At 45.3% G+C, this 27785-nt stretch overlaps 1 protein-coding gene across 1 annotated transcript in view; it reads left to right on the top strand.

Annotated features, from left to right (window-relative positions):
- WLS (Wnt ligand secretion mediator) overlaps nt 1-27785 on the top strand; it is a 113072-nt gene that overhangs the window by 44198 nt on the left and 41089 nt on the right. The window contains exon 2 of the mRNA XM_062191521.1: nt 1528-1800. Coding sequence (XP_062047505.1) covers nt 1528-1800 — 273 coding nt within the window. The remainder of the gene's footprint in view (nt 1-1527; nt 1801-27785) is intronic.

The raw sequence follows: 27785 nt of genomic DNA, 5'->3' as shown, positions 1-27785 counted from the left end.
GAGGGAGAGACAGAAAAGAGATCTTCCATCTACTGGTTCAATCTCCAGGTAGTTGCGATGTCCAGCACTGGGCCAGGCCAAAGCCAGGAGCTCCTTCTAGGTCTCTCTGTAGGTGGCAGGGGCCCAAGCACTTGGGCCATCTTTTGCTCCTTTTCCCAGGCCATAGCAAGAAGCTGAATTGGAAGTGGAGTAGTTGGGACACAAACTAGTGCCCAAATGGGATGCTGGCATCACAGGTGGCAGTTTTACCCACTATACCACAATGCTGGTCCCAATAACCCTATTTTGTAAAAACAGTTCAATATTTGTATACACATAAAAGTTATACAATTTAATTCATGCACACATTTTTACCTAATTACACACTCAGAAAAGACTGCTTGTATTTTTATACTTTTCCAACAATGTTTATTTCTAGTGGGATTTTTGGTAAATGTTGTTTTAAACTTAAATTTTCTATAGCTTGTAAAGCTTCAATTGTATTCATGGAACTTCTTTACAGTCATAAAATGCTGTGGGTTTTTTGCTTATTTATTTGAAAGGGAGAGTGACAGAGAGAGGGTAGGGGAGAGATAGCGGGGGGCAGGTGATGGGAGAAATCCTCCATCCACTGGTTTACTCCCTAAATGGCTGCAATAGTCCGGGCTGGGCCAGGCTGAAGCCAAGAACCAGGAACTCCATCCAGGTCTCCCATGTGGGTGGTGGAAATTCAAGAGCTTGGGCCATCACCTGCTGCCTCCCATGTGCATTAGTAGGAAGGTGGATCAGAAGCAGAGCAGCCTGGACTGGGACCAGACACTCTGATATAGGATGTGGGCTTCCTAAGCAGAAGTTTAATCAGCTGTGCCACAACACTGGCCCCTAAATGGTGGATTTTTAAAAAAATATTATATATCTCAAATTTGATTTGCTATCTTGAAATATAAGGATCATATTTTATCATACCTTAGAAGTAGCAGTCAGTGTTTGGGTTTCTACCCTCTGATAGGTACATAAGTGAGGTCTCTGTAGTTCTTTCTCTCATTCAAAAGCAATGCTGGGGAATTTTAGAGCTAAGAGGAATCTTAGAGACCAACCATCCTGATTCTCAGATGATCCATTTAATTGACAGGCCAGATTCGTTGGCAGTAAGTTGTTCAATGAGGTTTCAGACCCAGGTCTTCTGGTCCCACACACTGTACTCTGTGAAGGCCAGAGAACCCCCAGCCCTCAGGCTGCTGAGACATTTGAGTTCTGAACAGTGATATAGAAGGGGGAGGCCACTGAACCACATTGATTGCAAAAATGTTCTTTAAAGGGCAGTGATGGAAAACACAAAATGGGAGGATGCTTGGGGATACTTTTATGACCCCTGGAGGTCTCAGAAGGATCCTCACCTGGATTTGGGAGATTGCTAGGTATCGCCGATCCCCCTTTCTTTGTAGAAGGAAGTACCTACACTGGAGGGAAGTAAAAAGGAAGAAGGTTAAACAGGAGTGATTACTTCAGTAGATGGTTTTACTAAAACAGAAAACTCTCTCTTTTCAGCTCCAGGGCCCACGACAGCGGTGTCCTACATGTCATCGAAATGTGTGGACGTCCGTAAGAACCATCACAAGACAAAATGGCTAATGCCTTGGGGACCCAATCAATGCGACAAGATCCGCGACATCGAGGAGGCGATTCCAAGGGAAATTGAAGCCAACGACATTGTGTTTTCTGTCCACATTCCCCTCCCAGCCATGGAGATGAGTCCTTGGTTCCAATTCATGCTCTTCATCTTGCAACTGGACATTGCCTTCAAGCTGAACAACCAAATCAGTAAGTGCGTTCTCCTCTCTCCCCTCGCTGGCCCGAGAAGTGCCCTCTGCAGGTTCTTTTGGAGCCCGCTCTGAGGACTGTAAAAGTGCTGGCAGTGATAATCGCAGGAGGCTATGGACTGCTGACTTCTAACTAGGCACTTTCTGAGCACGTCAGCTGTATTAATCCATTTACTCTTCCCAACCTGTCCTTGAGGTGGGTCTTATTAGCATTTTACTTTGTACATAGAGATGAGAAGATGAGAGAGTGGGAGACTGGGGTTTCTTTCTTTTTTTTTTTTTTAATTTATTTACTTGACAGAAAGAATTAGACAGTCAGAGAGAGACAGAGAGAAAGGTCTTCCTTCTGTTGGTTCAACCCCCAAATGGCCACTACGGCTGGAACTATGCCATCCAAAGCCAGGAGCTAGGTGCTTCCTCCTGGTCTCCCATGCGGGTGCAGGGGCCCAAGCACTTGGGCCATCCTCCACTGCCTTCTAGGGCCACAGCAGAGAGCTGGACTGGAAGAGGAGCAACCAGAACTAGAACTCAGCGCCCATATGGGATGCTGGCGCCGCAGGCGGAGGATTAACCAAGCGAGCCACGCAACGGCCCCTGAGACTGGGATTTCTAACTGAGGAAGCTGCCCTAACCACCAAGCTTCACCCCCTCCCTAACACCAGAGGGAGTATAACCCAGGCAAGGGCTCCTTCTGGGCTTTGAGTAGAACCCTTGCTTTAGAAAAAGATCCCTATGAAAACAGGGAATGCCATCCATGAACACCCATTTCCCCACATCAGGTGAGTTTTTTGGCTTACTTAGTTGCAGTTCAAAAGTCCCATGGGTATGGGACTTATCATATTTGGTGGGAAGGAGATTATTTGGTGATTTCTCAGAGGTAGAGACATGCACACATGTCGGGACAGTCTACGGAATCTCAGGTTGAGAAGGGAGAAAACATTTTTACTGAAACAATACCAGAGAAGTTCAAGGCAAAGAGGAGAAAATGTTAAAGCCAGCTCTGCCTGGGACCTTTCTATGGATTGAAGCACTTTCGCTATCAGCAGTAATCTTGATACACACTTGTATTGATTTTGCTCTTTCGAAGTTGGAGCAGTATATGTGCTCAATGGCCAACGCATCTGTTGAACAACTCATCAGGCTATGCTAAGATAACTTTATGGAATGCGAACTTTTTGAGTGCCCACTGTTGCAAGGCACTGTGCTGATGGCTGGCCATGTGAGCACAGATGAAGATGCTACCTGTTAAGGGACTTAGAGTCAGGTGATAGACATAGAAGCTGGGTGCTGTGACCCAGGTTTTTCCCTTGAGGCTGGGGGAGCGTAAGAAAAAGACTTTGGAGCAGGGAAAGAGAAGACTGGCTTGGCAGGTGTTTGAGTGTCGGGGAGGAATAGAGGTGAGCAGACAGTTTTTGGAGGTAAATGTCAAAGAGAGGCAAGTCTGGCACAGAATTTGGGGTGAAGTTGGAGTAAGGTGAAGAGCTTTCTATCTGGAAGGAAATTCTTGGTAGAAGGATATTGCTATGGTTTGGTCAAGATTTGGCTCCCCAACTTCTGAAGTAAGTAAATGGTACTAAGAGGGTTAAACACTGCAGCCAGGGATGGTGTTTAGGGGGTGGGCCTAGTGGAGGTCCTTAGCTTGTTGGGAGTGTGCCCTCGTGAGTTATTTCTTATGAGAAGATTGGTCATAGAAGCTGAGTCTCTGCTTCCTGGTTCACCACCTTATCCCCTCTCCAACACTCTCCGCTGTTGCCATCTGCCTCTCTCAGTAGATGCCCCACCACTGGGGCTGCCTGATTTTGCACTTGAACCTCTAAAAGCAAGAGCCAAAGTAAGCGTCTTTCATCCGTAAATAGCTTGTCACAGGCATTTCCTTTAGTATCATAAAACTGCCTAGTGCAGAAATTCTAGAGGCTAATCGGAAGGCCCAGATTTGTGCAACAGTCTGACTTGCTCATTCAACTCGCTGGTTGTACAAAGCACTCTTTTGCTCATTCAAATTGTCATAACCCCCAACCATGTGTTAAGCACTAGGTACTGAGGGTATACAATTGTATAAGACATGGTTCTACCAGGTTAGGGGAGAGGGTACCTGGAAAAAAAAAAAAAAACACCTAAACCTACAAATGGGGAAAAATGGGTTATGTGCTGCAGTCGGAAAAATGTACAATGTAATGTGTGAGCTTTGGGAAAGAAAGAGTTTGCTGTGCGAATAAAAACTATGAATTGAAAACTATTTTCCGAACCTCAAGGATTGGGTTTTAGCGTTCCTGGCCCTGGGGAGAATGCATTCGAGAAGAGAATGGGGACTGTAAGAGGAGGCCTGGAGGGTGTGAGAAGCAGAACACCGCACTTAGGTGTGTTTGCGTGAAAAGGTTAAGGACACAGCGTTCCACTGCTTTGGGCTGGTTGCCTGTGGTTTATTTCAGGTGTAATCTCTGTTAGACAGACTCCAACCTCTTAGCTCTGAGTGTAAAGGAAAATATTTACTATCTAATAAAAAAAAATCAAATAACTTCTGTCACGTGGCTGCATTAATGTTGAGTATCAAATGACCCCAAAATTTAGCATCTTAAATCAGTGCACACTTACTATCTTCTGTGGGTACGGAATCCAGCATGGCTTGGTTGGGGAGTTCAGCCTCTCTCTTGAGGTTGCAGTCAACCTGTTGGCCTGGTCTGCAGTCTTAGCAGAGGCTTGAAGGCTTCTAAGGTGGGAAGGGGCTCGGCTTTCAAACCCACTCATGTGGTGGTGGCCGGCTGCCATGCTCCCCACAGAGGTATTCCATAGACCCGCCTCACAGCATGGCAGCTGACCTCTCCCAGGCCTAGTGATGAGAGCCAGAGAGAGCACATGAGGAGCACCCAAGAGGGAGGCCACTCAGTCTTGAGAGGCGCACCCCATCCCTTCTGCTGAGTGCTATTGGTTAGAAGCCAACCAGTAAGTCCAATCAACCCAAGGAATAAATTAGTTTATGTAAAGTTCTGTTTAGCTATTGTAAGCTCTCCTTTCTGCCTTACTGCAGAAATTAAGCCCTTTTCCAGTTTTTATTTTTATACCTTTATTAGTCGGCTCAGTCTTTTTAAAAATTATTATTTATTGTTATTTATTTGAAAGAGTTAAAGAGACAGAGAGAGGGAGAGGAGAGAGAGAGATCTTCCATCTACTAATTCACTCCCCAAATGGCCACAATGGCAGAGGTGAGCCAGGCTGAAGCCAGGAGCTTCATCCGGGTCTCCCACATGGGTGCAGGGGCCCAAACTCTCGGGTCCTCTTCTGCTACTTGCCCAGATGTATTAGCAGGGCGCTTGGTCAGAAATGAAGCAGTCAGGAATCAAACTGGCACCATATAGGATGCAGGTGTTGCAGGCAGCAGCTTACCTGGTACACCACAAAGATGGACCCGTGGGATCAGTCTTTATAGAAGTATAACTTTATCCTTATCCTTCCTCTGCTCAGCACACCTTCAGTGATTAATAGATAAGGCTTGGCATTGACAGTCCTCTCTACTCCTGCCCAAAGTTGCTGTCTAGCCTCCTCTCTCCCTGGTGACCCATGCGTATTGTCTGCAGCCTCAGACAGGAGTCATTTCCTACTCTGCAAACACATCCAGAGATTTTCTCCCTTCCCACCCTTGCTCTTGTCCTGCCTACCCACCTCTTCCTTTCTTGGTGACCTTCCTCCCACAAATGGAGGGCTCCTCATTGAAAACCACCCATCCCTCAAGATATCCCATTGCTCACATGCCCCTGGAGCTTTCTGGGCTATGTTCTGTATTCTTTGCCTCTCCTTTCCCTCCTGGACAGACTTTATCGTTCCTTAAACACTATTCATTACTGGCTTTGTGATGTCTACATTGCCAGCCTTGCCACCTGCACAGCTGAATTGCGTTCTGTGGTTTCTTACTAGATTGTAAGCTTGCAGTGGGCAGATTGTGCCTGATGTCCACATTTACATAATCCACAGCTTTGTGTGCAGGAAACTGGGTGAAAATTTCTCACTTTTCATTTTTCTGAAAGAGGCACATAAAACAAAATAACACTGTGGTTATTTAAATAACATTTCAGCATTTGAGAATATAGATACTCAAACTACTAATATTGCTTATGTTGGGCACATTGTGGTCAAGATATTCAGAATTGACTGTAGGAGTCCTATGTTTCTACCTTCAAGCAGCCTGATACTCAGGCCATTATTTAGAGGGTAGTCCCACACTTTAGTATGTGTTTGAAGCTTGTTCAGCTTTCAGATTGTAAAGAAAGCACGGGATCCTCCTGCCATTCTGCCTTTTGCATTGCTGAAGGTGATTGGCCCATAATTCATTTTTAGAATTTGGCATCAGAACCATTGTGTAAAATAATTCTGAGCCTCGGGTGAGTTTGTGTGAAATATTAGAAGCTTATGATAAGTGTCTAAAATTAAATCATGTGACAACATTTGGAAAAAGATTGTTAAATATGCTTAGTGAGTTATTTCATAACTGAAGTTTTTTGGTTTTTAATTTTTTATTAATTTATTTGGGAGGTGGAGAGACAGGGACAGAAAGAGAGAGAAAGCACATTCCCATCCTTGGGGTTCATTCCGCAAATGTCCACAGTAGCTGGGGGTGGGCCAATCAAAATCAAAAGAGAAAGCTCAGCCCAGGTCTCCCATGTGGGTGGCAGGGACCCAGCCTTCATCCATGGCCTCCCAGGGTGTGCATTGACAGGAACCCAGAATCAAGAGCGGAGCCAGGACTAGAACCCAGGCACTCAGCTATGGGATGTGGGTATCTCATGTGAAGTCTTAACCCTTAGGCCAAAAGCTCACCCCAAAGATGTTCTCAAAGAAACTTCCAATAGTGCAAAATAACACAAATTCTTTTAGCAATATTGATTTTTTTTTACCACTTCTTAATGAAGTTTTATGTTTATTATAAATGGATTGACTGTTTTAGTATTCTATAAGCTCATTTAAAATATGCTGGAAGCTCAATATTCACCTCTTTTTAGATTCAGCAGTGCAAATTAAATGATTTTAAACTCAAATAGTAAGCATTTCTACTAAGCCAGATAGTAAGAAACAATCCCACACATGTTAATAACTTCACAGATGAATTCCAGTATTTTCCAGTAAATATTTATCATCAATAAAAAAGTCCATGTTGGCAAGACTTATTAAAACGTTCCTGTATGTAAATGCAATAGGAATGTCCTTTTTTTTTCTCTCTCTCAGGCATGTTTTCAGGCTTCAAAATGGATTTTATCTTCATCTAGAGAAAGATTGTACCAATTTTTTTATCTTAAAAATTATCCTTAGGGCCAACGTTGTGGCACAACCACCACCTGTGATGCTGGTATCCCATATGAGCCCCAGTTCATGTCCTGGACGCTCCACTTCCCTTCCAGCTCTCTGCTAATGTACCTGGGAAGGCAGCAGAAGATGGCCTGAGTGCTTGAGCCCCTGCACCCATGTGAGGGTCCAAGATGGAGTTCCTGGGTCCTGGCACCAGCCTGGCCCTGTCCTGGTTCTTAACAGCATTTGAGGATTGAACCAGTGGATGGAAAACCTTGTCTCTCTCTCTGTTTCTGCCTCTCTATCACTTTATCTTTCATATAAATAAGTAAATCTTTAAAAAGAAAACCGATCAAATAATTTACATGAGTAAAGCAGTGAGTAGAGGCTGCTGATATTCAAATGAAAAGGTTACATGTTGAGTTTGTGGGAACACAAACTTATTTCTTAAATGTATTCTCTATACCTTTGTTTATGGACCTCGAGTAAGGTATCATCTAAAGAATGATGTCATTATTCATTGATGTAAATATTTACATACATATAATTGACTTAAAATAATATTAAGTACAACAAATCTTGATTTTCTTTCTTTTTTTTTTTTTTTTGACAAGCAGAGTTAGACAGTGAGAGAGAGACAGAGAGAAAGGTCTTAATTCTGTTGGTTCACCCCCCAAATGGCTGCTACAGCTGGCGCGCTGTGCTGATCCGAAGCCAGGAGCCAAGTGCTTCCTCCTGGTCTCCCATGCAGGTGCAGGGCCCAAGCACTTGGGCCATCCTCCACTGCCTTCCCGGGCCACAGCAGAGAGCTGGACTGGAAAAGGAGCAACCAGGACAAAATCTGGCACCCCAACCGAGACTAGAACCTGGGGTGCCAGCACTGCAGGTGGAGGATTAGCCAAGTGAGCCACAGTGTGGGCCTAGATTATCTTCTGATCCTTGTGTTAAGAAAGCGTGAAATTGTTTTATATCTTCTCATTTTATTCCTTTCTGATATAAGAGATTGGGGATATGGTAAACAAGATCCTGTTACATGTGAATGGCTTCCTGTTTATCACAGATTTGACTAATAATGTTATATAATATAGAGAAATTTAGGACTCACACTAAAAAGAAGAAACAGAGCCAGGCATTGTGGCGCAGGGGGTTAAGCTACTGCTTGGGAGGCCTCAGTGTCTCAGTGGAGTGCCTGGGAACTAGTCCCGCCCCTACTTCCCATCCAGCTTCCTGCTAATGTGCCCTTTGGGAGGCAGCAGATGCAGATGATGGCCCATGTACTTGTCCTTCTGCCACCCACACGAGAAACGCAGATAAAGTTCCTGGTTTCTGGCTTTAGCCTGGCTCAGCCATGGTTATTGCAGGCATTTGGGGAGTGAACCAGCAGATGGAAGATTCTCTCTGCCTTTCAAATAAAATGAGAGAGAGAGAGAGAGAGAGAGAGAGAGAGAGAGATTGATTTAATTTCATGTTTGGGATGTGAAATTAAAGCTGAGATTTCCAGAAAAAGGCTGGTCAGCATTTTCACCTACCTTTGAAGGGTTTTGAACAGATAAAATAAGCGATACATATTTTAAATGATTTTTAGGCATTTGAAGCTAAATGTTTATTCTTTTTGAATCTTTTAATTTATGGGCAATACAGGTTTTAGCTAGGATTTGAGACTGTAACAATTCCTCAAGTAGAAAGCATTGATTTACACTATAATAGCTGGTCATTGTTTACTCAACTCCAGAATTTAATCAGGCTGATGCCTTTGGAAAGAAAACTATGGTATTATAAGGTAATTTATAATAATAAAAGCAGTTAGATAATATGTATATTATCTCTAAGTACTGTGAAAAAATATTCCATGCATATTGTGCAAAAAAAGTCCACATTTGAAAAAAGTCTTTAGACAGAGCCCTTCCTTCTTACATTTTAAACATTTTAAAAACCTGTGCTTGTCATTCAGTGATAAGTAGGAAAAGCATGGCCATTTTGTGATGTCCATACATAGAGGGGATTTCAAAAAGTTTGTGGAAAATGGAATTAAAAGGTAAGTTCATTTTGGTGCAAAAAACTTTGATATCTGTTTCTGCCTTTCAAATAAAACAAATTAATTAGTTAAAAACATTTTTAGTCCATGCATAATTTTCCCATGTATGCATTTTCCCTGAACTTTTGAAGAGTGCTTGTACTGTGGTCACTGAAAAGACGACGGTGGATTATAGGGTGTGCTTGCAGCCCTTCTCCCTAACACCTGGGGAAGGGAGGGGCCTGAAGGTTGAGTTGCTCATCAGTAGACAAGGATGCAATCAGTGATGCCTGCTTAATTAAGTCTCCATAAAAACTCAAAGGACTGGTTAGGGAAGCTTTCAAATACCTGCCTAGGGAGGATGCCAGAGAGGGATGCTCTAGGAGGGGACCAGGAAGTTCCACGCCCTTCCCATATACGCTGGCCCTGCATCTCTCTTCCGTTTGGCTGCTCATCTGTATGCTTTCCAGTATCCTTTAGGATAAGCTGGTAAATGTATGTAAAGTGTCTCCCTGGGTTCAGTGAGCCACTCTAGAATTAATTCATCCAGAGGTGGGGATTGGTCAGCCCGCATTTAAAGCCAGTTGATCAGAAGCAGAGACCAAAACCTGAGCTCTTGACTGGCATCTGATGTGGGAGTCAGTCTTAGGGGACTAAGCACTCAACCTGGGGATTCTGTCTCTATCTTCAAGTTAGGTGGAAATAGAAGTACTAAGAGCCATTGGCACAAAGTCTCAAGATGGATTGATCTGTCTTAAGTAACAATCCAGGATTCCCAGGGTCTAAATTCCCTTTGACTTAAAAAATGCTGGTAAATGATATGGGAGAGACAGAACATTTGTTTTATTCTTACATAACAATGGCATTATATTTTGCCTTGAGCCCTCTGCTGTATACTACAATTGAGCACTAAGTCTCACTTGCATATTTCATTATTACAAACAATTACATGAAGCAGAAGTATTTCTGTAGTGGCAAGCAATTTTTCTTCCCCAAGATGAAAGCTTTTCTGCTAAACATAATTCTAAAGGAAAAAAGTAATTAGAATGATATTATTACCCAGTGTGTTTTCCAGTTTGACAGCTCAGAGTCCTGGGATGAAGTTGTATAACTTTTTGTGAAATGATTGTGCTCCTCCATTTGTGCACCAGTATTACTTATGACTTGCAATGGAAAGAAACTGATATTGTGGCAGAAGACTGTATTTTGATGTTTAACCTGGGATAGAGAAGATTAGAGACATGATGTTTGCTCATGCTGCTTCATGGATTATCTTTCCCTTGAGGGAATCTTGAGGTACACCTGTACAGCTCTTCCTTGGGAATTAACCATTGTGAACAAGTTTATGTTGGCAGAAGCGTGGGAACCTTTGGCTTTGTTTTATTTGGGTGTAATTATTGGTAAGCACAATTACTTGGACAGCATCGCCGTAGAACTCCCTCATTGTCTACTGTCACCACTATAAAGCTCTATCTGGCTCAGTAGTTTTGTGTTAGGTGCTTTCAAATGAAAAAAAAAAAAAATTCAATCTGGAAACAGAATAGGGCTCATCTAAAACTCTTGCAAAGTTATTTATTACAGATTCCATTTTTTTTAATCCAAAAATCTCAAATCTAAAATGCTCCAAAATCCAAAATGTTTTGAGTGCCAACATAATGCCACAGATGGAAAATTCCACACGTAAGCTCATGTAGCGTTATCACAGTCAAAATGTGGGCTCACTAAAAATACATAAAATTACCTTCAGGCTATGTATATAAAGTATGTATAAAGCATACATGAATTTCATGTTTAGACTTGGGTCCCATCCTCAAGATATCTCATTATGTGTATCCAAATATTCCAAAATCTGAAATTCAAAATTCTATTCTGGACCCAAGCATTTTGGATAGACTTTAGCGTTTATAGTTTGGTTTATTCAGTTCCTCACACTTCCTCTCAGCCATCCATTGGCTCACTGTCAATTTAATGCTGGCAAGTAGGTCATATTAGGTTGCTCCTCAGTTTAACAAAACCCCCATTTATGGTGGTGAGTGATGTGTGGGAATTGTTTCTAAACATCAACCATATTTTTGCATACTTTTAGCAGGACTGGTGGGAACAATATAGGGCTGCTGATCTAATAAGCTTCAACCAGGCAATCTATGCATGGAATCCAAGGGCTAAGTGAGCTCCCTGATAATCTATGTAAAATTTCGATCATATTTACTGAAATGCATTTTTAGGGTAGGAAGATCTATAGCTTTTGTCCAATTTGAAAGGGGATGCTTGGCCCTAGTCCTTTAATTTGTCAAACAAAGAAATGCTTAGCTCAGTGACTCTTGCCCAGCTGGAGCCAAAGAAGATTTCCTGTTGTACATCAACAGTTTAGACAGAAGGATTGTACCTCTAGCAGCAAGAGTGTACCATCTGAAGGTGAAGTTAGTCTTCTACCAGCCATTGGCCTCTTAATATTCTTGGACAAGGAAAAAAAATATTCTTGGACAAAGATGCATTTGTCTTTCTAAAACAGTGTATTTTCAGTGTTTTAAACATTTCCCAATCTGTATCTCAGGGAATATAGTGCAGTCTTGAATCTAGACGAGGTGGTAAGCTGGTCCTGTTTATAGTGCCACAGCTGCAGATCACCCACATGTCTCATTTCCTGCTCTGAGTTTAGAATATAAATGAGAAGATTCTCTTTGCATCCATAACAAGTATATCCTGGTTACTAAAACAAAAGCCTAGTGACATCACTGAACAACGTGACCAGCAGAGCAGCCGGCAGCAGTGGACTCCATGATGGTGGCTTCAACATGTAGATGGTGGTTTTGTGTTTCTACCTCCTCTTCCAACTTTGAGTCTTCTTGTCTGTATTTAAATACCACTCTGGACAAAATGTAGTATATGTGAGATTCTTTTATGGGGAAAATCTCATCCATATTTTGGCTAATTTAAGAAAAAAATGAAGTAAAATTATTTTGTAGAGTATGCACTTTAAAGCAAAAGGAATTTAGATTGCAGTAGGAAGATCCTCTGTTGAGAAAAGAAGAATTCTACTTGCAAATGTGCTAGGGACTACACATTAGGGAAAAAAAAATTTTTCCCCAACATCCACCTTCTGTCTACACCGTGATGCTAGAAATAGTTCCAGTTCCTCTTTTGCTTTAGTAATAGTGACAATGGTGTTAGTAGGAGAAGTAGTAGTAATTCTTTAAGGAAATGGAGGGTTCTGGTTTTTTAAATGTTGTAGTCCAGGTTGTTTCCTAAAGTGTCTAATAAGAATCCCTCTTTTGTTGCTTTGCCCATTTTTCATGTTATAACTACAAAGGAAAGCACAGGCCTAACCTAACAAGGAAGACTGTAGTTTCATTAAATTTAAGATTTCGGGGAAAGATGGAAAACATTGAAATTTTATATCTTGAGAAAAAGTTGCTGTCAGGTGGAAAAAAGCTCCGATGCTGGATCTCCTCATCGAGGAACACTGTCTCTGTAAGCAGTGAGCAGCCTGTCCCCGGGAGTGATCAAGCAGAGGTGATCATCGTGATGCCCACCGTGATAGTTTGCGCTGGGTGGTGCTTTCTTTACAAAGTGATTTTGTAGCAGAGATGCTGGTAGTTGTTTTGTTGCCAGTCATTTCCTTTGCCCCAATATGCAGTTACAGAGAGGCAGGGGCAGAGGCAGAGAAATCTTTGATTAGCTGGTTCACTCCCCAGATGGCCACAGTGGCTGGAGTTGGGTTGAACTTAAACCAGAAGCCTGGAGCTACTTCCAGGCTCCCACGTGGATGTTGGGGGCCCAAACACTTGGGTCATCTTCTACTGCTTTACCCAGGCCATAGCAGAGGCTAGATGGAAGTGGAGCAATTGTGTCTCCAACTGGCGCCCATATGGGATGCTGGCACTGTAGGCAGTGGCTTTACCTACTATGCCAGTGCACTGGACTCCATATCCATTTCTTAAGGAACCTGCCTAGCTGGCCTCTCTCAGTGTCCCACCACTGCTACTGAGCAGGCAGCTGGCCACACGATGAGTCCCAAATACAGATAATTGGGTTATAGGGGCCCCTTGACTCAAGGGGAATCTATTAAATTCCCTCATAAGAAACTGGGATTCAATAATTCTAGGCGTGTCTTCCATGGCACCTGAACTGAAAAGCCCCGAGGGCCATCTGAACAGCCATCATTCACCACGTGCACAGAGAAGCAGAATGAGAACACCAGATGCAAAGAGGAAAGTGGACATGAAGGCTTCTGTGGCCTGGTTATTAGACTACAAGCGATGACTTTACACTTGACATCTTTCTATTCCTGCTTCCAGTTCCTCAAGCTTAAGAGCACTTTCTGCCCTTGCTTGTCCTGAGGTTGTCATTGTATGCTTCTGGCTAATTTCTGCTGAAGCTAGTGTAGGTCTCATCCTCCACGAAATGGTCTCCGATTACGATTGACTATTTCATCAATCATGATTTCTGCAGAGTCTCAGAGCTGGGAAATAGAGGGGTTTAAGTGAGTGTGATGTTAGGACTTCGGTACTGTGGTGCTCCCATGGGTCTGTTGGTAGTGCTGTGAAGTGACTTCCTGTTCCTACACTAGACAACCCGTAAGGTCCCGTCTGCTCATAACTTCCAGAAGCCAAGCGTCTGTGACTCACTTAAGGCTTTGACGTTACAGAAGTCTCCTGGTTTTGTAAGTAGGTGTGAGCCATTTTGGCAGACACGACTTAGCCAGAAGAGATGCTCCTTTGTTAGTAGATGAGCCTAGTGTTGAGATGAGAGTTTTCGTGTATTTTATTTTGTTACATATTACCTTGTGTTCATTTCTAGTCCTTGGGTAGGCAGATAGAGTTGGTGTAGTGGAAATGTATTTTTAGTCTGACATTAAAAAAATGTATCATAGCCACCAACACAGGAAGCAGTTTTTAGGTGAGTCAGTGTATAAATAACCTCAAAAAGTTTTCGTGATCTTTAATTTTAAGAGTCTAGCATCTAAGGCTCTCTCCCCAATTTCATTTATTCATTCAGTAGCCATTTGTCGAGCTCCTAATACTTTGCATAGGATTTAAAAAGCAAATCATTTAAAACAAGTCTTTATTCTTCATAATACAATTTCAAGAACCATCATTGCCCCTCTTTGTTTACATGTCTGTATCCTGCAAGGCTGAATTCTTTGAAGGCAGAGACTGTGTGTTGTTCTTCCTCTTGTCCCCATACTTAGCCCAGTCCCAACCACAGTAAATACTTGAGATGTTATCAGAATAATTAGAAGTTCATAGTCTGGTTCAGGGAGAGAGAAACAAAAACAATTATTCCAATATCTCCAGTGCTTTTAAGTGCCCAAAGTATTCCATGAACACAAAAAGAGAAATGGGTAACTCACTGAAAAGATAATTTTTAAATTGAATCTTGAATTTTAAAGATGTTGTAATTTGTGAGCACAAAATTTGTGATCTCAGTCCAAAGGCAGCATTATTTTGTTTTGAGAAGTAAAAGAGCTTGGAGAGGCAACTACAGCTAGAGTGTTTGGGCCGAATCCCTCTCCTACCACTTACAATCACGTGACTTTTGGCAAGGAAGTTTTTAAAATGCTCCTGGACTGCCTTGTCCTCACCTGTAAAACCAGAAGTAATGGTACTAACTTCATGGTGTTTTTTGTAAGGACTGAGTAAAATAATTCAAGTGATGCTTTAGCCCAAAAAGTACTTGGTACACAGTAAATGCTTGATAACAGTGAATCTTACTATTTTTGAACTTGAATAGAGGGGAGGAGTATGAGTTCTGACAGAACACAGAGGCCCAGAAACAAGTGGCAGATTCAATGGTGCAAGACAAGGATGTAGGTAGACACTGCCTGGGTTTTATTAATTCAGATTTTAATTGTATGGTCATGGTGGCCGGCACAAAATTGACCTATCCTAGTAAATTAGCATCATGTAGTCAGGGCAGTGGTTATTAATCTGTGGTTAAGGGCTTTCACATTGGGAGAAAAGTGTGCCTGGGTCACATTTACATGATCAGTGTTCATATTTGAACAAAGATTAGAAATTCAGTGTGTCATGAATCCCAAGCTAAGAGCTTCAGATTCATAGTACAGGACCCATGAGTAGCAAATTGCATGTTGGTCAGTACAGAAGCAACTGGGAAACACCCTAAAATAGAAGGTGTGGGGAATTCTCAGCGTCCTTAGGAGAAGGTGCCCCTTCGCCTAAGGGGGCATGGCTAACTTATACCCAATAACATGTAAACCAAAACATTGTGAAACAGAATAATAATCCAAGATGGGAGAAGAATGTAGAGACGACAACCTCCTGTAGTGTTAAGGGGAAAATGGAGCATGATCTGGAAATGGGAACATTTTCTGGATAAAGATAAAAACTCAGCAAAGGCATTAAGGTAGAGGGAAGAACATTTAGTATGCATCTCCTATGTATGCCCAATACTTGATGCTCAAGGTTAAATCTCTACTGTTTTCTGTGAAACCAGTACTGGAATACAAATGTAAAAGTTCTGCATACTGAAATTATGGCAGCTGAGTGAATCCTCCAAGGTCACCTGATTTGAAGGTAAGAAAGCCAGAATGAGAAAGACCCATTTTTTTCCTGCCATGAAATTTTGCAAACTAGCATGTTGTGTGCAAAGGACATTAAGCCCAATTGTTAGGCTGTACAAGAATGCCCGCAGTGGGGAGAAATGATGAGGTCTCAAAAGACAGAGATGCCAATCAGTGAGTTGCCTTGATGACCAGACTAAAAAAAATGTGGAGTTTGATCCTCGAGAAAAGGAATTGAAAATTGCATATCCAGTGCTGAAATGAAATGTGGAATTTAGGATTTGAGACTCAGAGTTTGTCCTTTGAATTAGACAGCAGCTGGAAGTCGCGTTTCTTTTTCTTCCATCTGGACTTCTCACTTGGTGGTATTCGCGACAGGGGGGCATCTGTGAACTTTTTAATGGGAGAAGTCGGAAAGCTGGGTTAGGGCTGTGTTCGCACAGCCTCGGAGGCAGGTAAAATCCAACTCCCTTTTGCTTTTCAGCTACAGACACAGCCATTGCTGCCACCACCAGCTGAGTGACTCGGAATCTAGGGGTTGCCAGTAATTGTGGGTTTAAGTCACAGAGGAAAAAGATAAGAGGAGAGCCAGGCTGGTTTTTCCACAATTAAATGTCGCCTCTCGGGCTTCTCTGCTGGCGGGAATCCAAGAGGTCAGGACCCAGCCGCTGTATTATTTTTCTCCCTGGCTGCCTGCTCTCATTTGTATCCCTCCTCATTCATGGGAACGAAGAAGAGGTGGGTTGGAAATAAAAAGCTTGTTCTAGCCTACTTTTTCCTTTACGGAACTTGTCAGAAACAAAGCTTTCCCGTGAAGCACACGGGATCCCTCGAGCAGCTGGCTTTTCCTGTGTGCACGAGATCTGCTCTTCCTGCTGGCAGCCCCGGAATATTTTGGGGATAGGAGCACTGGCATTGTCAAAATCTACTTTGCTCCTTGTATCATTAGTATTTTTAAAAGACGATTTGTTTATGCACTTAATTTATTTGAAAGGCAGAGAGAAAGAGACCAGAGAGAGATCCAAAGAGATGTCTCAGCTGCTGGTCCACGCCTCCAACAGCCAGGGCTGGGCCAGGCTGAAGCCAGGAGCCCGGAGCTCTATCTGAGTCTCCCATGTGGGTGGCAGAGACCTGACTACTTGAGTCACCACCTGCTGCCTCCCAGGGCGTGCATTAGTAGGAAGCTGGAGCAGAGGGGGAAGCCAGGCCTCAAACCCAGGCATTCTGATATGGCATGTAGGTGTTCCAAGCAGCAGCTTAACCACTACCCCCAAAATACCTACTCCCTTTTGTAGTAACATGACAGTTTTTTTTTTTTTCTTTCCCCTTTAGTTATTGCTATGTAGTCTGGTGCTCTGGTCTTTTTGTATCTGTCAACTATTTAATTCTTGTGTTAGTCAAACTCAGATTATTATCCCTTGGCACAACAGTGCCCTGAGGGCAAGAGTACTTTTGTAGTCCTTTGATTTTGCCGTAGTGCTTTAAATATAGAAAGCATTTAAATATCCAGGGGCCGTTAAGATTTCTACATTAATGAAATATTGGGACTAGAATGGATGTTAGTGGTCATGTGATCCAAGGTCAGCAGTTAATGAAAGACCTTAGTATATAAAGGAGTGTGTTCAAGTTGGATAGCTAAATAGTAGCCCTTCCCAGTACAAGTAATGTACAGTGGCACATGGTGACACAGTGAGAGGGGAAAGGATCGGAGCGCCAGCAAAGCCGGGTTCACAACTGGCCTCCCTCCCTCTCACTCTAGCAGTGTGACTGTGGTCCTGTTTCCTCATTTTGAGATTGCCAATGATCGTTTATATCTGCCTGGCACCTGTGTGGGTAAAAATATCTGCACGTAGTAGGCCTTCAGAACTGTGAACTCTTGGGGGCTGTGTTGTGGTACAGTGGGTTAAGCCACCACCTGTGATGCCCACAGTCCATATCTGACCTCCGTTCTGAGTCCCAGCTGCTCTATTTCCCTTCCAGCTCCCTGCTAATGCATCTGGGAAAGCAGCGGAAGATGGCTCTAGTATGTGAGAGATCTGGATGGAGTACCCTGCTCTTGGCTTTGGCCTGAACCAGCTCTGGCTGTTGTGGCCATTTGGAGAGTGAACGAGCAAATGGAAGAGCTTTCTCTCTGTGTCTCTATCACTCTGCCTTTCAAAATAAATAAATAAATCTTAAAAAAAAAACCTCCTATGATCTCTTAATAATAACTTTTTAAAAAAGATGTATCTGTGTATTTGAAAGTCAGAGTTACAGTGAAGAAGAAGCAGAGGCATCCTCCTATTCACTCCCCAAATGGCCACAATGGTCAGGGCTGGGCCAAGCCTAAGCTACGAGCCAGGAGCTTAATCCGGGTCTCCCACATAGGTCCAGGGGCCCAAGGATCTGGGCAATCTTCCACTGCTATCCTCGGGCGCATTTGTAAGGAACTGGAACCAGTGCCCTTATGGGATGCTGGCACTGCAAGCAATGGCTTTGTCTGCTACTCCACAGCACAAGCCCAGAGAATAATTATTTTAAATTTCCTTTTAAAATCCTATACTGCTTTTGTAGCTAAACACGTAACTCTGACATTTCTTCAATGTCAAGAAATGGTGCCTGATTCCCCCTGGTGAGAACTCAGGAGAGGGAACAGTCTGGGGGGACGCCACAATGGACTGGAAATAGAAATTGGTTCCACCCACGGGAAATAGGGCTCATGGGAACAATGCAGAAGGGAGTTTGGGTTGATTTATTCAAGCAATTTGAAACAGGCCCTCCCACATTCACAGAGCAAGAGGTTAGAGACGGGTTAACTTAAGCGATGGCACACGATGTAAGGCAGAGACACCCAGGCACTGTGGGAGGGGTACCTGGGACTCAGTGTTGCGCACAGGTGTGTGGAGAGGTGCCAGTACAGACCCACAGGGGCAAATGGGTGCCCACATTATGAGAAGCAAAGAGAAATGACCCCCAGGGAAAGGCGGGGATTGGGGGGCGGGGCCCAACGTAAGCCTCCTGTTGTGTGAGTACCATGGAGATGTTCCAGGACTCAGCTGCAGCTCATGGTTCTCCAACGTGCTGCTGTCTCACAGGCAGAGAGGAGCGCTGTGAACCTGCCCATCTCCAGGCAGCTGGGAGAGTTGGGGAATATTGTCTCCTTTGCCTCCCCGAGCTCAACTTCAGGGACAGCCCTGGCTAATTGATCAAGGGGAGAACTTTCTTTGCAAAGAGAATCCCAAATTCCCAGGGCGATAATTGCCCACAGAAGCCTTAAGGAACAGATTCTCCATGAGTGACACTGGCCCATGTCCAGCAATAACACAGCTGTTGAAACAGCCCGGCCCGGTCACCAGGGCCATGGAGGTAGCGGGCGAGGGGGTGCCAGGGTGTGGCTGGCAGCCACTGAGGGCTGGCCCAGGTGTGCTTGAGAGCCAGAGCCGTCTGCTTCTGTCCACAAGCCATCCCTTGCTTCTTTTGAAGCCGGACCATACTCGCCTGCTTGGGGAAGAAAGACAGGGCGGGGGTGGGGTGGTGGTGGTGGTGGTGATGGAAACATTTTAGAACCAAGGCTCCAGAGAGAAATGGTTTACTTCTTCTAGACACCTGGTTTCTCCCCTTAATGATCCATGTTTAGTTCCTGAATCACTTTTTTTTTTAATGCCCTAGGGTAGGCAGAGTGTAATTTAGATCTGGTGAGGGGAGTAAAACTTAGTTCACTTACCTATTCTAGAAAACTGGATTGAGTCTCAGGGTGTCTAGGTGATACCTGGAGGACTTGGGAGGGGAAGTCCGGGGCCTTCCTCTTGGCCATGCCTGGAACCCATGGCCGCTGTAGCTGCCCAAACTCCTGTCTGAAGCACCCTGGGCAATGCACTTGGACCATTTCCTCGGGCTTTGGGGAGGACTAATAAATGGTCTGACAGTGACCCCATGCCTCTTCCAGCTCTTTGATAGAACTGACCTTTGTGTTTTTTCTTTATCCTGGGCTCCTTCTGCACGGTTTGTTTTGGAAGTTGTTAAGTTAAATTAGCCATCCCTTCCCTTTCCTGGTTACTGTAGGAGAATGCAGCTGTCAGTCTGTGAACCCTGCCATGGTCTATTTTTAGATGCAGTGTGAATGAAGCTCTCTTCTCTAATTGCATTCAGAGAGAGAGGGAGAGAGAGAGGAGAGAGGCAGGTAGATTTTCCCAGCCCTCAGGCCAGCTATTCTAAATGTTGTGTGCAAGGCGGCGTCCTAGGGAGAAAGCAAAGCAGCCCACTGTGTGTGTGCCTCCCTTGGCTGGCAGGTTTGTTTTCTCTCCACATTTATGTTGATTATGGTCAAACAGGAAAGTTGGTGCCACACTGACTTTCCAGGGTTTTAACACTTGCTGACTCAGTTGGTTCTGATTGCTCTCGCTTTGTTAGAGAAAGATTGGCTGAGCGTTGACTTCAAATTCCTGGGGAAACAAAATCCTTAGAGAATATCTTTTCTGTGCAATTACAACATCTTAAGCATTGTGCGATCTGTGCAGTGTAGGGGCTCAGTTTCCTCTGGCTGCGCAGCCCCTGCCCTCCCCAAGTCTGTCTGCCTTTCACACAGCTGCCACAAGCTCGCCCCCGCTTAACCATTCTTCTCAACAAAATACTGCCGCTCCCTCCGCGTTCTCTGCCACATTGACAATGCTGTCTTGTATTAACATGACTTTTAAAAAGTTTTTTAAAAATTATTTGTTTGAAAGGCAGAGAGAAAGAGAGAGACAGATAGAAAAACCTACTGAGAGCTCTTATGGTTCATTCCCCAAATGCCCATAATGGCTGGGGTCGGGTGAGGCCAAAGCCAAGAGCCAGGGACTCAGTTCCGATCTCCCTTGTGTGTGACAGGGACTCAGCTACTCGAGCCATCACCTGCTACTTCCCAAGGTGTGGATTAGAAGGGAGCTAGACTCAGGAGCAGAGCTGGGACTCGAACCCAGGCACTCTGACATGGGACGAATGTGTCTCAAGTGGCAGCTTAACTGCTGTGCAAATGCTAGCCCCACCTGATATTCTATACCAGCAGCTCCCCTGCCTGTCATTCCTTCTCTGGCTTCTTTACCTTGTTGCCTAAGGTTCATGGGTAAACATGACCTCTTCTGCATGAAGGTGATCTCGAAGAGCATGTCGTCTGTACTACCCTGCCCGGGCACTCTTGACCTCTGTGTGCCAACTGTATACTGCACATGTACTTCTAATGCGCTACTGCTGACATGCTAGGGTTATACTTGTTTATGTGTATACCTGCCGTCCCCGCTCTACTGTGAACCATTGGACGGCAGTGGCATTGCCTGGGACCTCTTTTCATTCCCGCTCCTGTGAAGGGAAATGAGAATGTGCTGACAAACATCTGGTGGAGGCAAACATGAATTCGATGGTCTGGCATCAGAGGTTTATTGATTGCATGTCGTTATGGATTCTTGCTTCTTCGTGGGCTGGCTTCCCTTCCAGCCCTGGCAACGTAGGGTTTGAGTAGTTTTCCAAAGACATGACCCTGGGATTGTTGTCCCCTCACAAGTGCTGCCTAATTGCTCTTATGTGGGAAGTCCCATCTGTTCTAACTCTGTGGACTGGACAGACACCACATCGACCTGAAAGGCTCACACCTTTATTGCAAAGCTTAAGCCTCAATGCTGGAGTAGCTAGGGCAGAGAACTCTTGGTTTGTAGCTCTAGCTGTTACATCCGGTTTCTTCCTTGCCCCCACTGGCTCTGTCAAGCAGAACACGAGTGCAATCCTGTATATTTTTTAAAGATTTATTTATTTATTTGAAAGGCAGAGTTAGGGAGAGAAAGAGATCTTTCATCTGCTGGTTCACTCTTCAAATGCCACAACAGCTGGAACTGGGTCAGTCTGAACCAGGAGCCAGGAGCTTCTTCCAGGTTTGCCATGTGGGTGCAGGGGCCCAGGCACTAGGGCCATTCTCTCTGCTGTGTTCCCAGGCCCATTAGCAAGGAACTGGATCAGAAATAGAGCAGCTGGGACTTGAACTGTCGGGGTCTCAAGTCCGAGGCTGGCCCCTGACCAGCAGGGGCCAGTACAGATACTCCCCAACAAGGCGAACGGGAAGGGTAAGGTCGACGGGTGATGAACACACCACAAGCACCCATGAGTTCTGTCGAAGCAGGAACCGCTTTATTGAGGAGGTGTACAGGCTTATAAAGCTTACAAAGGACATGCGCAGTAGGGGAGCCAATCAGTGAAAAGGTCACACAGGCACGGGTGGACCATGCACAGGGGCACCTTAAGCGAGGTATAGGGATCACGCACTGTCCACATGTCCAGAAATAAATCGGACCTATCCCTGCAGGTGGTCTGATCTTGCGTGGTTTAACTGCAGCAGCTGCAGACACGCCCCCCCAGTCATCTACCAGGCGCCATGTTGTTAGGGACTATTTTAGGCAATGCCCAACATTGAACCAGTGCCTATATGAGATACCGGTGCCTCAGGCAGAGGCTTAACCCACTACACCATAGCACCAGCCCCACAGTCTCATATTCAGAAAGCAGAATGGGAATGGATGCAGAACCCCTTTCAGAGTCACTTCTCTGAAATGCTCCTCCACTGGGGCAGGGGTTTGGCCTGGAGGTGGACACTAGTTAGGATGCCTGTGCTTGGTCCCGTACTCAGCTCCAGTTCCCAGTTCCAGCTCCCTGCTAATGCAGACCCTGCGAGGCAGGGGTGATGGATCCAGCAGTTGGGTTCCTGACTTCCACTTGACAACTCCAGTTGGAGTTCACAGTGCCCAGCTTTGCCCTTTTCCACTGCCTTTGCAGGCCTCTGGTAGGTGAACCAGCAGAAGGGAGCTTCCTCTCTCTCTGTCTCTCAAATAAATATATTAATTTTTCCCTTTTACCCAGTCCTGGGGAAGAGGCACATTTTTCCTTGGTGGGAACTTTGGACCAAATTTGAGAAGCATCACCTTTTCTGTGATGTGTGTTTGCTGTGTGTGTATAGGTGTGTGTGTTGTGTGTGCATGTTTGTGGGGGTAAAGGTAGAGAAACAAGTGGGGCGGGGGGGAATGCGAATGCCACCAAAATAGGGCAGGTTGCTTGCTTGCTAGAATGAAATTGGTAGCAGAGGGAATTTGGGATTTTAAGAGTCTTTGGAGAAAGAGGATTGTTTTTGTGAATTTCTTAAGTTGAAAAGAATGATTCTTGTGTAAACACTTGGGTGATATGCTTATGAACAAGACTGATGCCATGGGGTCCGCGCTGTGGCACAGCAGGTTAAAGCCCTGGCCAGCTATTCCGGCATCCCCTATAGGCGCTGGTTTGTGTCCCAGCTGCTCCACTTCCGATCCAACTCTCTGCTGTGGCCTTGGAAAGCAGTAGAATATGGCCCAAGTCCTTGGGCCTCTGAACCTGCTGGAAGACCTGGAAGAAGCTCCTGGCTTCTGGCCTCAGCTCTGGGGAGTCATTTGGGGAGTGAACCAGCAGATGGAAGACCTCTCTCTCTCTCTGGCTTGACCTCTCTCTGTAACTCTGTCTTTCAAATAAATAAATAAAGTAAATTAAAAAAAAAAAACTGATGTAGTCTCTGGCTTTCAGGATACCACAGTGTAAGTAGGAGGTGGGCAGGGAGAGAGGGACAGAGAAGCCTTCAGGTAGGAGCACTGTGGTAGGGTAAGTGTTAGAGTGCTGGGCCAGCAGGTACCTGTGGGAACAAGAGGGCAGGAGCTATACTGAGTCTCTGGGTGAGGCCAGGCAGGGTAAGCCCAGTGGAATTGTAGGAGATGAGTAACTCAGGAGTTGCTGTGGTATGGGCAGGGATGCCAAGCCCTATGAAGCTTGGACTACAGTGTAAAGAAGCCTGTTGGCAGCTCACTGTCTCCTTTCAACCTGATTTGCTAAGGAGGACCCTGACTGCAGCAAGTGCACGTGAGCTTGAGGAGCAGCCTTGAACCAGCAGCCAGCATTCACTGCATTCCAGGGCAGTGCTCATGTTCACTGGCTTCGCTTCAGCAGCAGAGGCAGGCATTACCATGACCCCCATTTTATAAGTGGAGGAATTCAGCAACTTGCTGCAACTGCCCAGGCCCAAAGTGGCTGGGCTGAGCTGCGATGCCAGGCTGCCTGTCCCCAGGGCTGAGCTTTTTCTTCCCCATGCTCCAAGGCCAGAGGGAAGGGGTCTGTATTCTAGGTGGCCAGCCCAGATAGAAGAAGAGGGAAGGACTCAGGATAGCAATCTGAGAGGCTAACCAGGCACCAGGTCTCAGCCTACATGCCATCCGAGGGGTGCCACTTTAGACTAGGAAAATATGAAGGTTTTAAAAGTATTTCAGGGGCCAGTGCTATGGTGTAGGGGATAAAGCCACCGCCCGCAGTGCCGGCATCCCATATGGGTACTGGTTCGAGTCCTGGCTGCTCCGCTTCAATTTAGCTGTCTGCTTTCCTGGAAAAGCAGTGGAAGATGGCCCAAGTCCTTGGGCCCCCGCACCTGTGTGGGAGACCCGAAGAAGCTCCTGGCTCCTGGCTTTGGATCGGCGCAGCTTTGGCCATTACAACCAATTGGGGGGTGAACCAGTGGATGGAAGGGCCCCCCGCCTCTCCTTCTCTCTCTGTGTAATTCTGATTTTCAAATAAATAAATAAATCTTTAAAAAAAGAAAGAAAGAATTTCAGAAGTCATTTCTCCATCTACAGTGTGAACATTGAATGGGAAAAGTGTTTCAGTGACCAGGTTAGAGGTGACAGCTTCCTGGACAGTGCAATGGTCACGAAGAGAGGGGGATAAATCAGAAAGACACCAAGTGGAGAGGATTGATGGGATTTGGTGGTTTGACTTCGTGCACGATGGGAGAAGAGACACGCTGGAAGGGAGATCTGCAGATCAAATCTGTGCAGGCAAACTTGGTTCGCAGCGGGAGACCAGCATCCCCGAGGCCGGCCACCTGGGTGCCTCAGGGTGAGTGTGTGTTGTCCCAGGGCGAAAGGACTGTTCGACACTAGCGTGCACGTTTCCATGGGCCGTGGCACTTCAGGTCCAATGCTTTACCAAACAGTCAGGATCGTCAGTGACTGGTCCGGTTGTGTAACCTCAAAGCAGTAGCAGCAGTGGCCGGAAGAGAGACGAGTGGGTGTTTTCTGAGTTGTCGCCTTGCAAAGGACTCCATGTGAGCAGTGTTCTCTTTGGTTCTAGTCGTGTTGCAGAGACGGACACCTGATGTCGACTAGGAGACACCCTGTCTGAGGATAGCAAGGGGCCATGTGCGGATGCTTAGAAAGATGTCTTCTCCCATGTGGAAAGTATTTCTCCACAGTGCCAATGCTTGACGTGCTGGGGGAAGATGAGAGAGGTAATGTGAGCTACACTGTTAGGCTGTGTTGCGACAGAATGGTGCTCATTCACTTTTATGACCACTCACACCCAGGCCTGCAGGGCATTGTAAGGAAGCAGTCAGGACCAAATTTGTAATTAGCCGAGTCCATTTTTGCCAGACCCAACCGTGGATATAGGACAGCATTGCCTTTGTTATTTCCTTAATTGAAAGCGTCAAGAAAATACAAGCCAGGTCAGGGAGTCTTTGATTGGGGAAGGAATGCTGGCACGGATAACCCCAGATTATATGTCTGCCGAAGGCTGGGAAGAGGCCGGTCGGCGTGGCCTCCTTCTGAGGTTACCCAAACAAACTCTGGTGACTGGCAGCTCCCCTATGTAACACGGGAATGCAAATGAGCATTGCGAAACCTCTTTAATCTTTTTCCCAAGGCAAAGGCTCAAGAAAATCAAGGCTTCACTAGCAACCTAAAAGTTTTTGACAACAATAACCTAATTCCCCATCTCTTTCAGTATAACATGCCCTCTTCCTTTTCCCTGTTATTTCCAACTAATTGGCCAACACTATAACTTAACCATTATGGGATTAAAGGGAACAGGAACTTGAGTTTTTTTAAAAAGATTCATTTTACGTATTAGAAAAGCAGAGTGTCAAGGAGAGAGGGAGAGACAGAGATCTTCCAACTGCTGGTTCACTCCCCACATGACTGCAACAGATGGGGCTGGGCCAGGTTGAAGCCATGAGCCAGAGCTCAGTCTGGTTCTCCCATGTGGGTACAGGGGCCCAAGCAGTTGCCATCTGCTGCTTTCCCAGGTGCATTAGCAGGGAGCTGGATTGGAAACGGAGCAGCCGGGACTTGAACTCATGCTCCAATATGGGATGTGAACATTGGAGGTGGTGGCTTAACTTACTGTGCCATAAGGCTGGCCCTAGAACTTGCAATTTTAGTGCCTGCTGTGTGACAAGTAGTCAACCCCTTAGCAATAAGTCCCACTGCTTGTATCTTGCAAAGATGGAAGCCAAGACTTACTCAAGATCACTGCCAGGAAGACATGGAAATAGAATTCAAAACCTGGGTACCATGTAACCTCCGGACTTGTGCTCTCCATACTGTCCAGGCTGGAAAATTCCCATTGCAATAGAGAGAGGGTTCAAAGCTTAAACAGGAGGCTACGAGGCTGCAAGTCTCCTGCCTCACTTCACCCCTGCCCCATGGTCTGCTCGTGCTTTAAGCAACTGCCCTAGATTTCCTGGGACTATTCTACGTCTTTTCCAGATTCTTGTCTCCCCACCATTTTTGGCATGTATAAAGGACCTGCTCTCCTTTATGACGCTGCTTTTGCCTGCAGAAAAACTGACTGGCAATTGCTTTTCTCAGACAGGGCAGGGCAGTAAAAGTAGCACAGTGATAAAGACTTCCTAAGGACACAGGGAGAGAGTCCTCCCAATATGGAGAGGCGCGGCTCTTTGTGTCTGTAATGATTCTCCGAGGTCTGAGTCTGCTTCTACAGAAAGAACCCTGGAGCTCAGGTTGCCTCATGTCAGAACACTGCACCTGTGACAGAATGGAAACTCTAGATGTGATGTCCCTGGTGCCTTCGCATTCCTCTTTTCTCAGTACTCTGAAGGCATTTTCCACCCAACCAAAACACGTTTCCAAAGCCACTTGAAAGATATGAAGCTCGATCAGTTTTTTTTGTTGTTGTTGTTTTTGTTTTGTTTTGTTTTGTTTTTGACAGGCAGAATTAGTGAGAGAGATAGAGACAGAGAGAAAGGTCTTAATTCTGTTGGTTCACTCCCCAAAATGGCCGCTACGGCCGGCACTGCACCGATCCAAAGCCAGGAGCCAGATGCTTCCTCCTGGTCTCCCATGTGGGTGCAGGGCCCAAGCACTTGGGCCATCCTCCACTGCACTCCCGGGCCACAGCAGAGAGCTGGACTGGAAGAAGGGCAACCGGGACAGAACCCGGTGCCCGAACCAGGACTAGAACCCCCGGGGTGTCAGCGCAGCATGCAGAGAATTAGCCAAGTGAGCTGCAGCGCCGGCCATTTGATCAGTTTTTAAGACCGATGGGCTTCTATACCAAATCTGCTGGTCTGGTATAGACATGGGAGAAACTATGAATTTCAAATCTCTGGTTGCCCTATGCCAATATTTGACAACTTGACCCCATGGGGCTGATACAACCAGTGACCTTGTTTTATAGAAAAAGTTCTCCAGATGCCAAATGTAGCTCTGGCCTTCCTGCCATTCTCCCAGAGAGTTCAAATTGGATTCTTCTCCTTCATTATCTCCAGAGTGGGGATGAGGGGGAAGTGTTGCCCACACAGCATCCCAGGAGTCATGAAACCGGTGTTTTATTACATGCAACATAGTCATTAAAGCTGAACTTTATTTCTGAGTCCATTGGAGGCAGAAGGGAAAAACGATCCCAGCATTCCACTGCATGGCTTCTCTGCGTCCCTCTGCCCAGCACTTTCCTGTATCTGAGTTTTGTGCTCCAGCTTTGGACTAGGGGTGCATAGTGGGAAGCTCCATGTTCCGGAAACCTGGGAATTATTTTGAATTGGAGGTGGGTATGAGTTTTGTGTCTATAATAAAATGGCCACAACAATAGTGAATGATTTCTGCAGTGAGTATTTTTCATACAGTAACTAGCATAGTGATCATAAAAATCTTAGGAGTTGTAAGTTCCATTGTAACAGGTACAGAAACTGTCTGCCCAGAGGTGATACCACATAATCCAATGAAGGAGGCAAGAAGCCGTGCCCTTCTCCTCCCCGTGCTTTCTATTCGCTGTGCAATATGGTGAAATTCTGTAAGACCAAGGCCATGGATTTGACTTCTGCCCCTCTCCAGCAGGAAGAATAACACCTCTGCCCCCAGCTGCACAGCAA

Source organism: Lepus europaeus, chromosome 5 (assembly GCF_033115175.1).
Source record: "Lepus europaeus isolate LE1 chromosome 5, mLepTim1.pri, whole genome shotgun sequence".
Lineage (NCBI taxonomy): Eukaryota > Metazoa > Chordata > Mammalia > Lagomorpha > Leporidae > Lepus > Lepus europaeus.
Note: the sequence above shows the minus strand (reverse complement) of the source record. Positions and strands in the feature narration are given on the sequence as shown.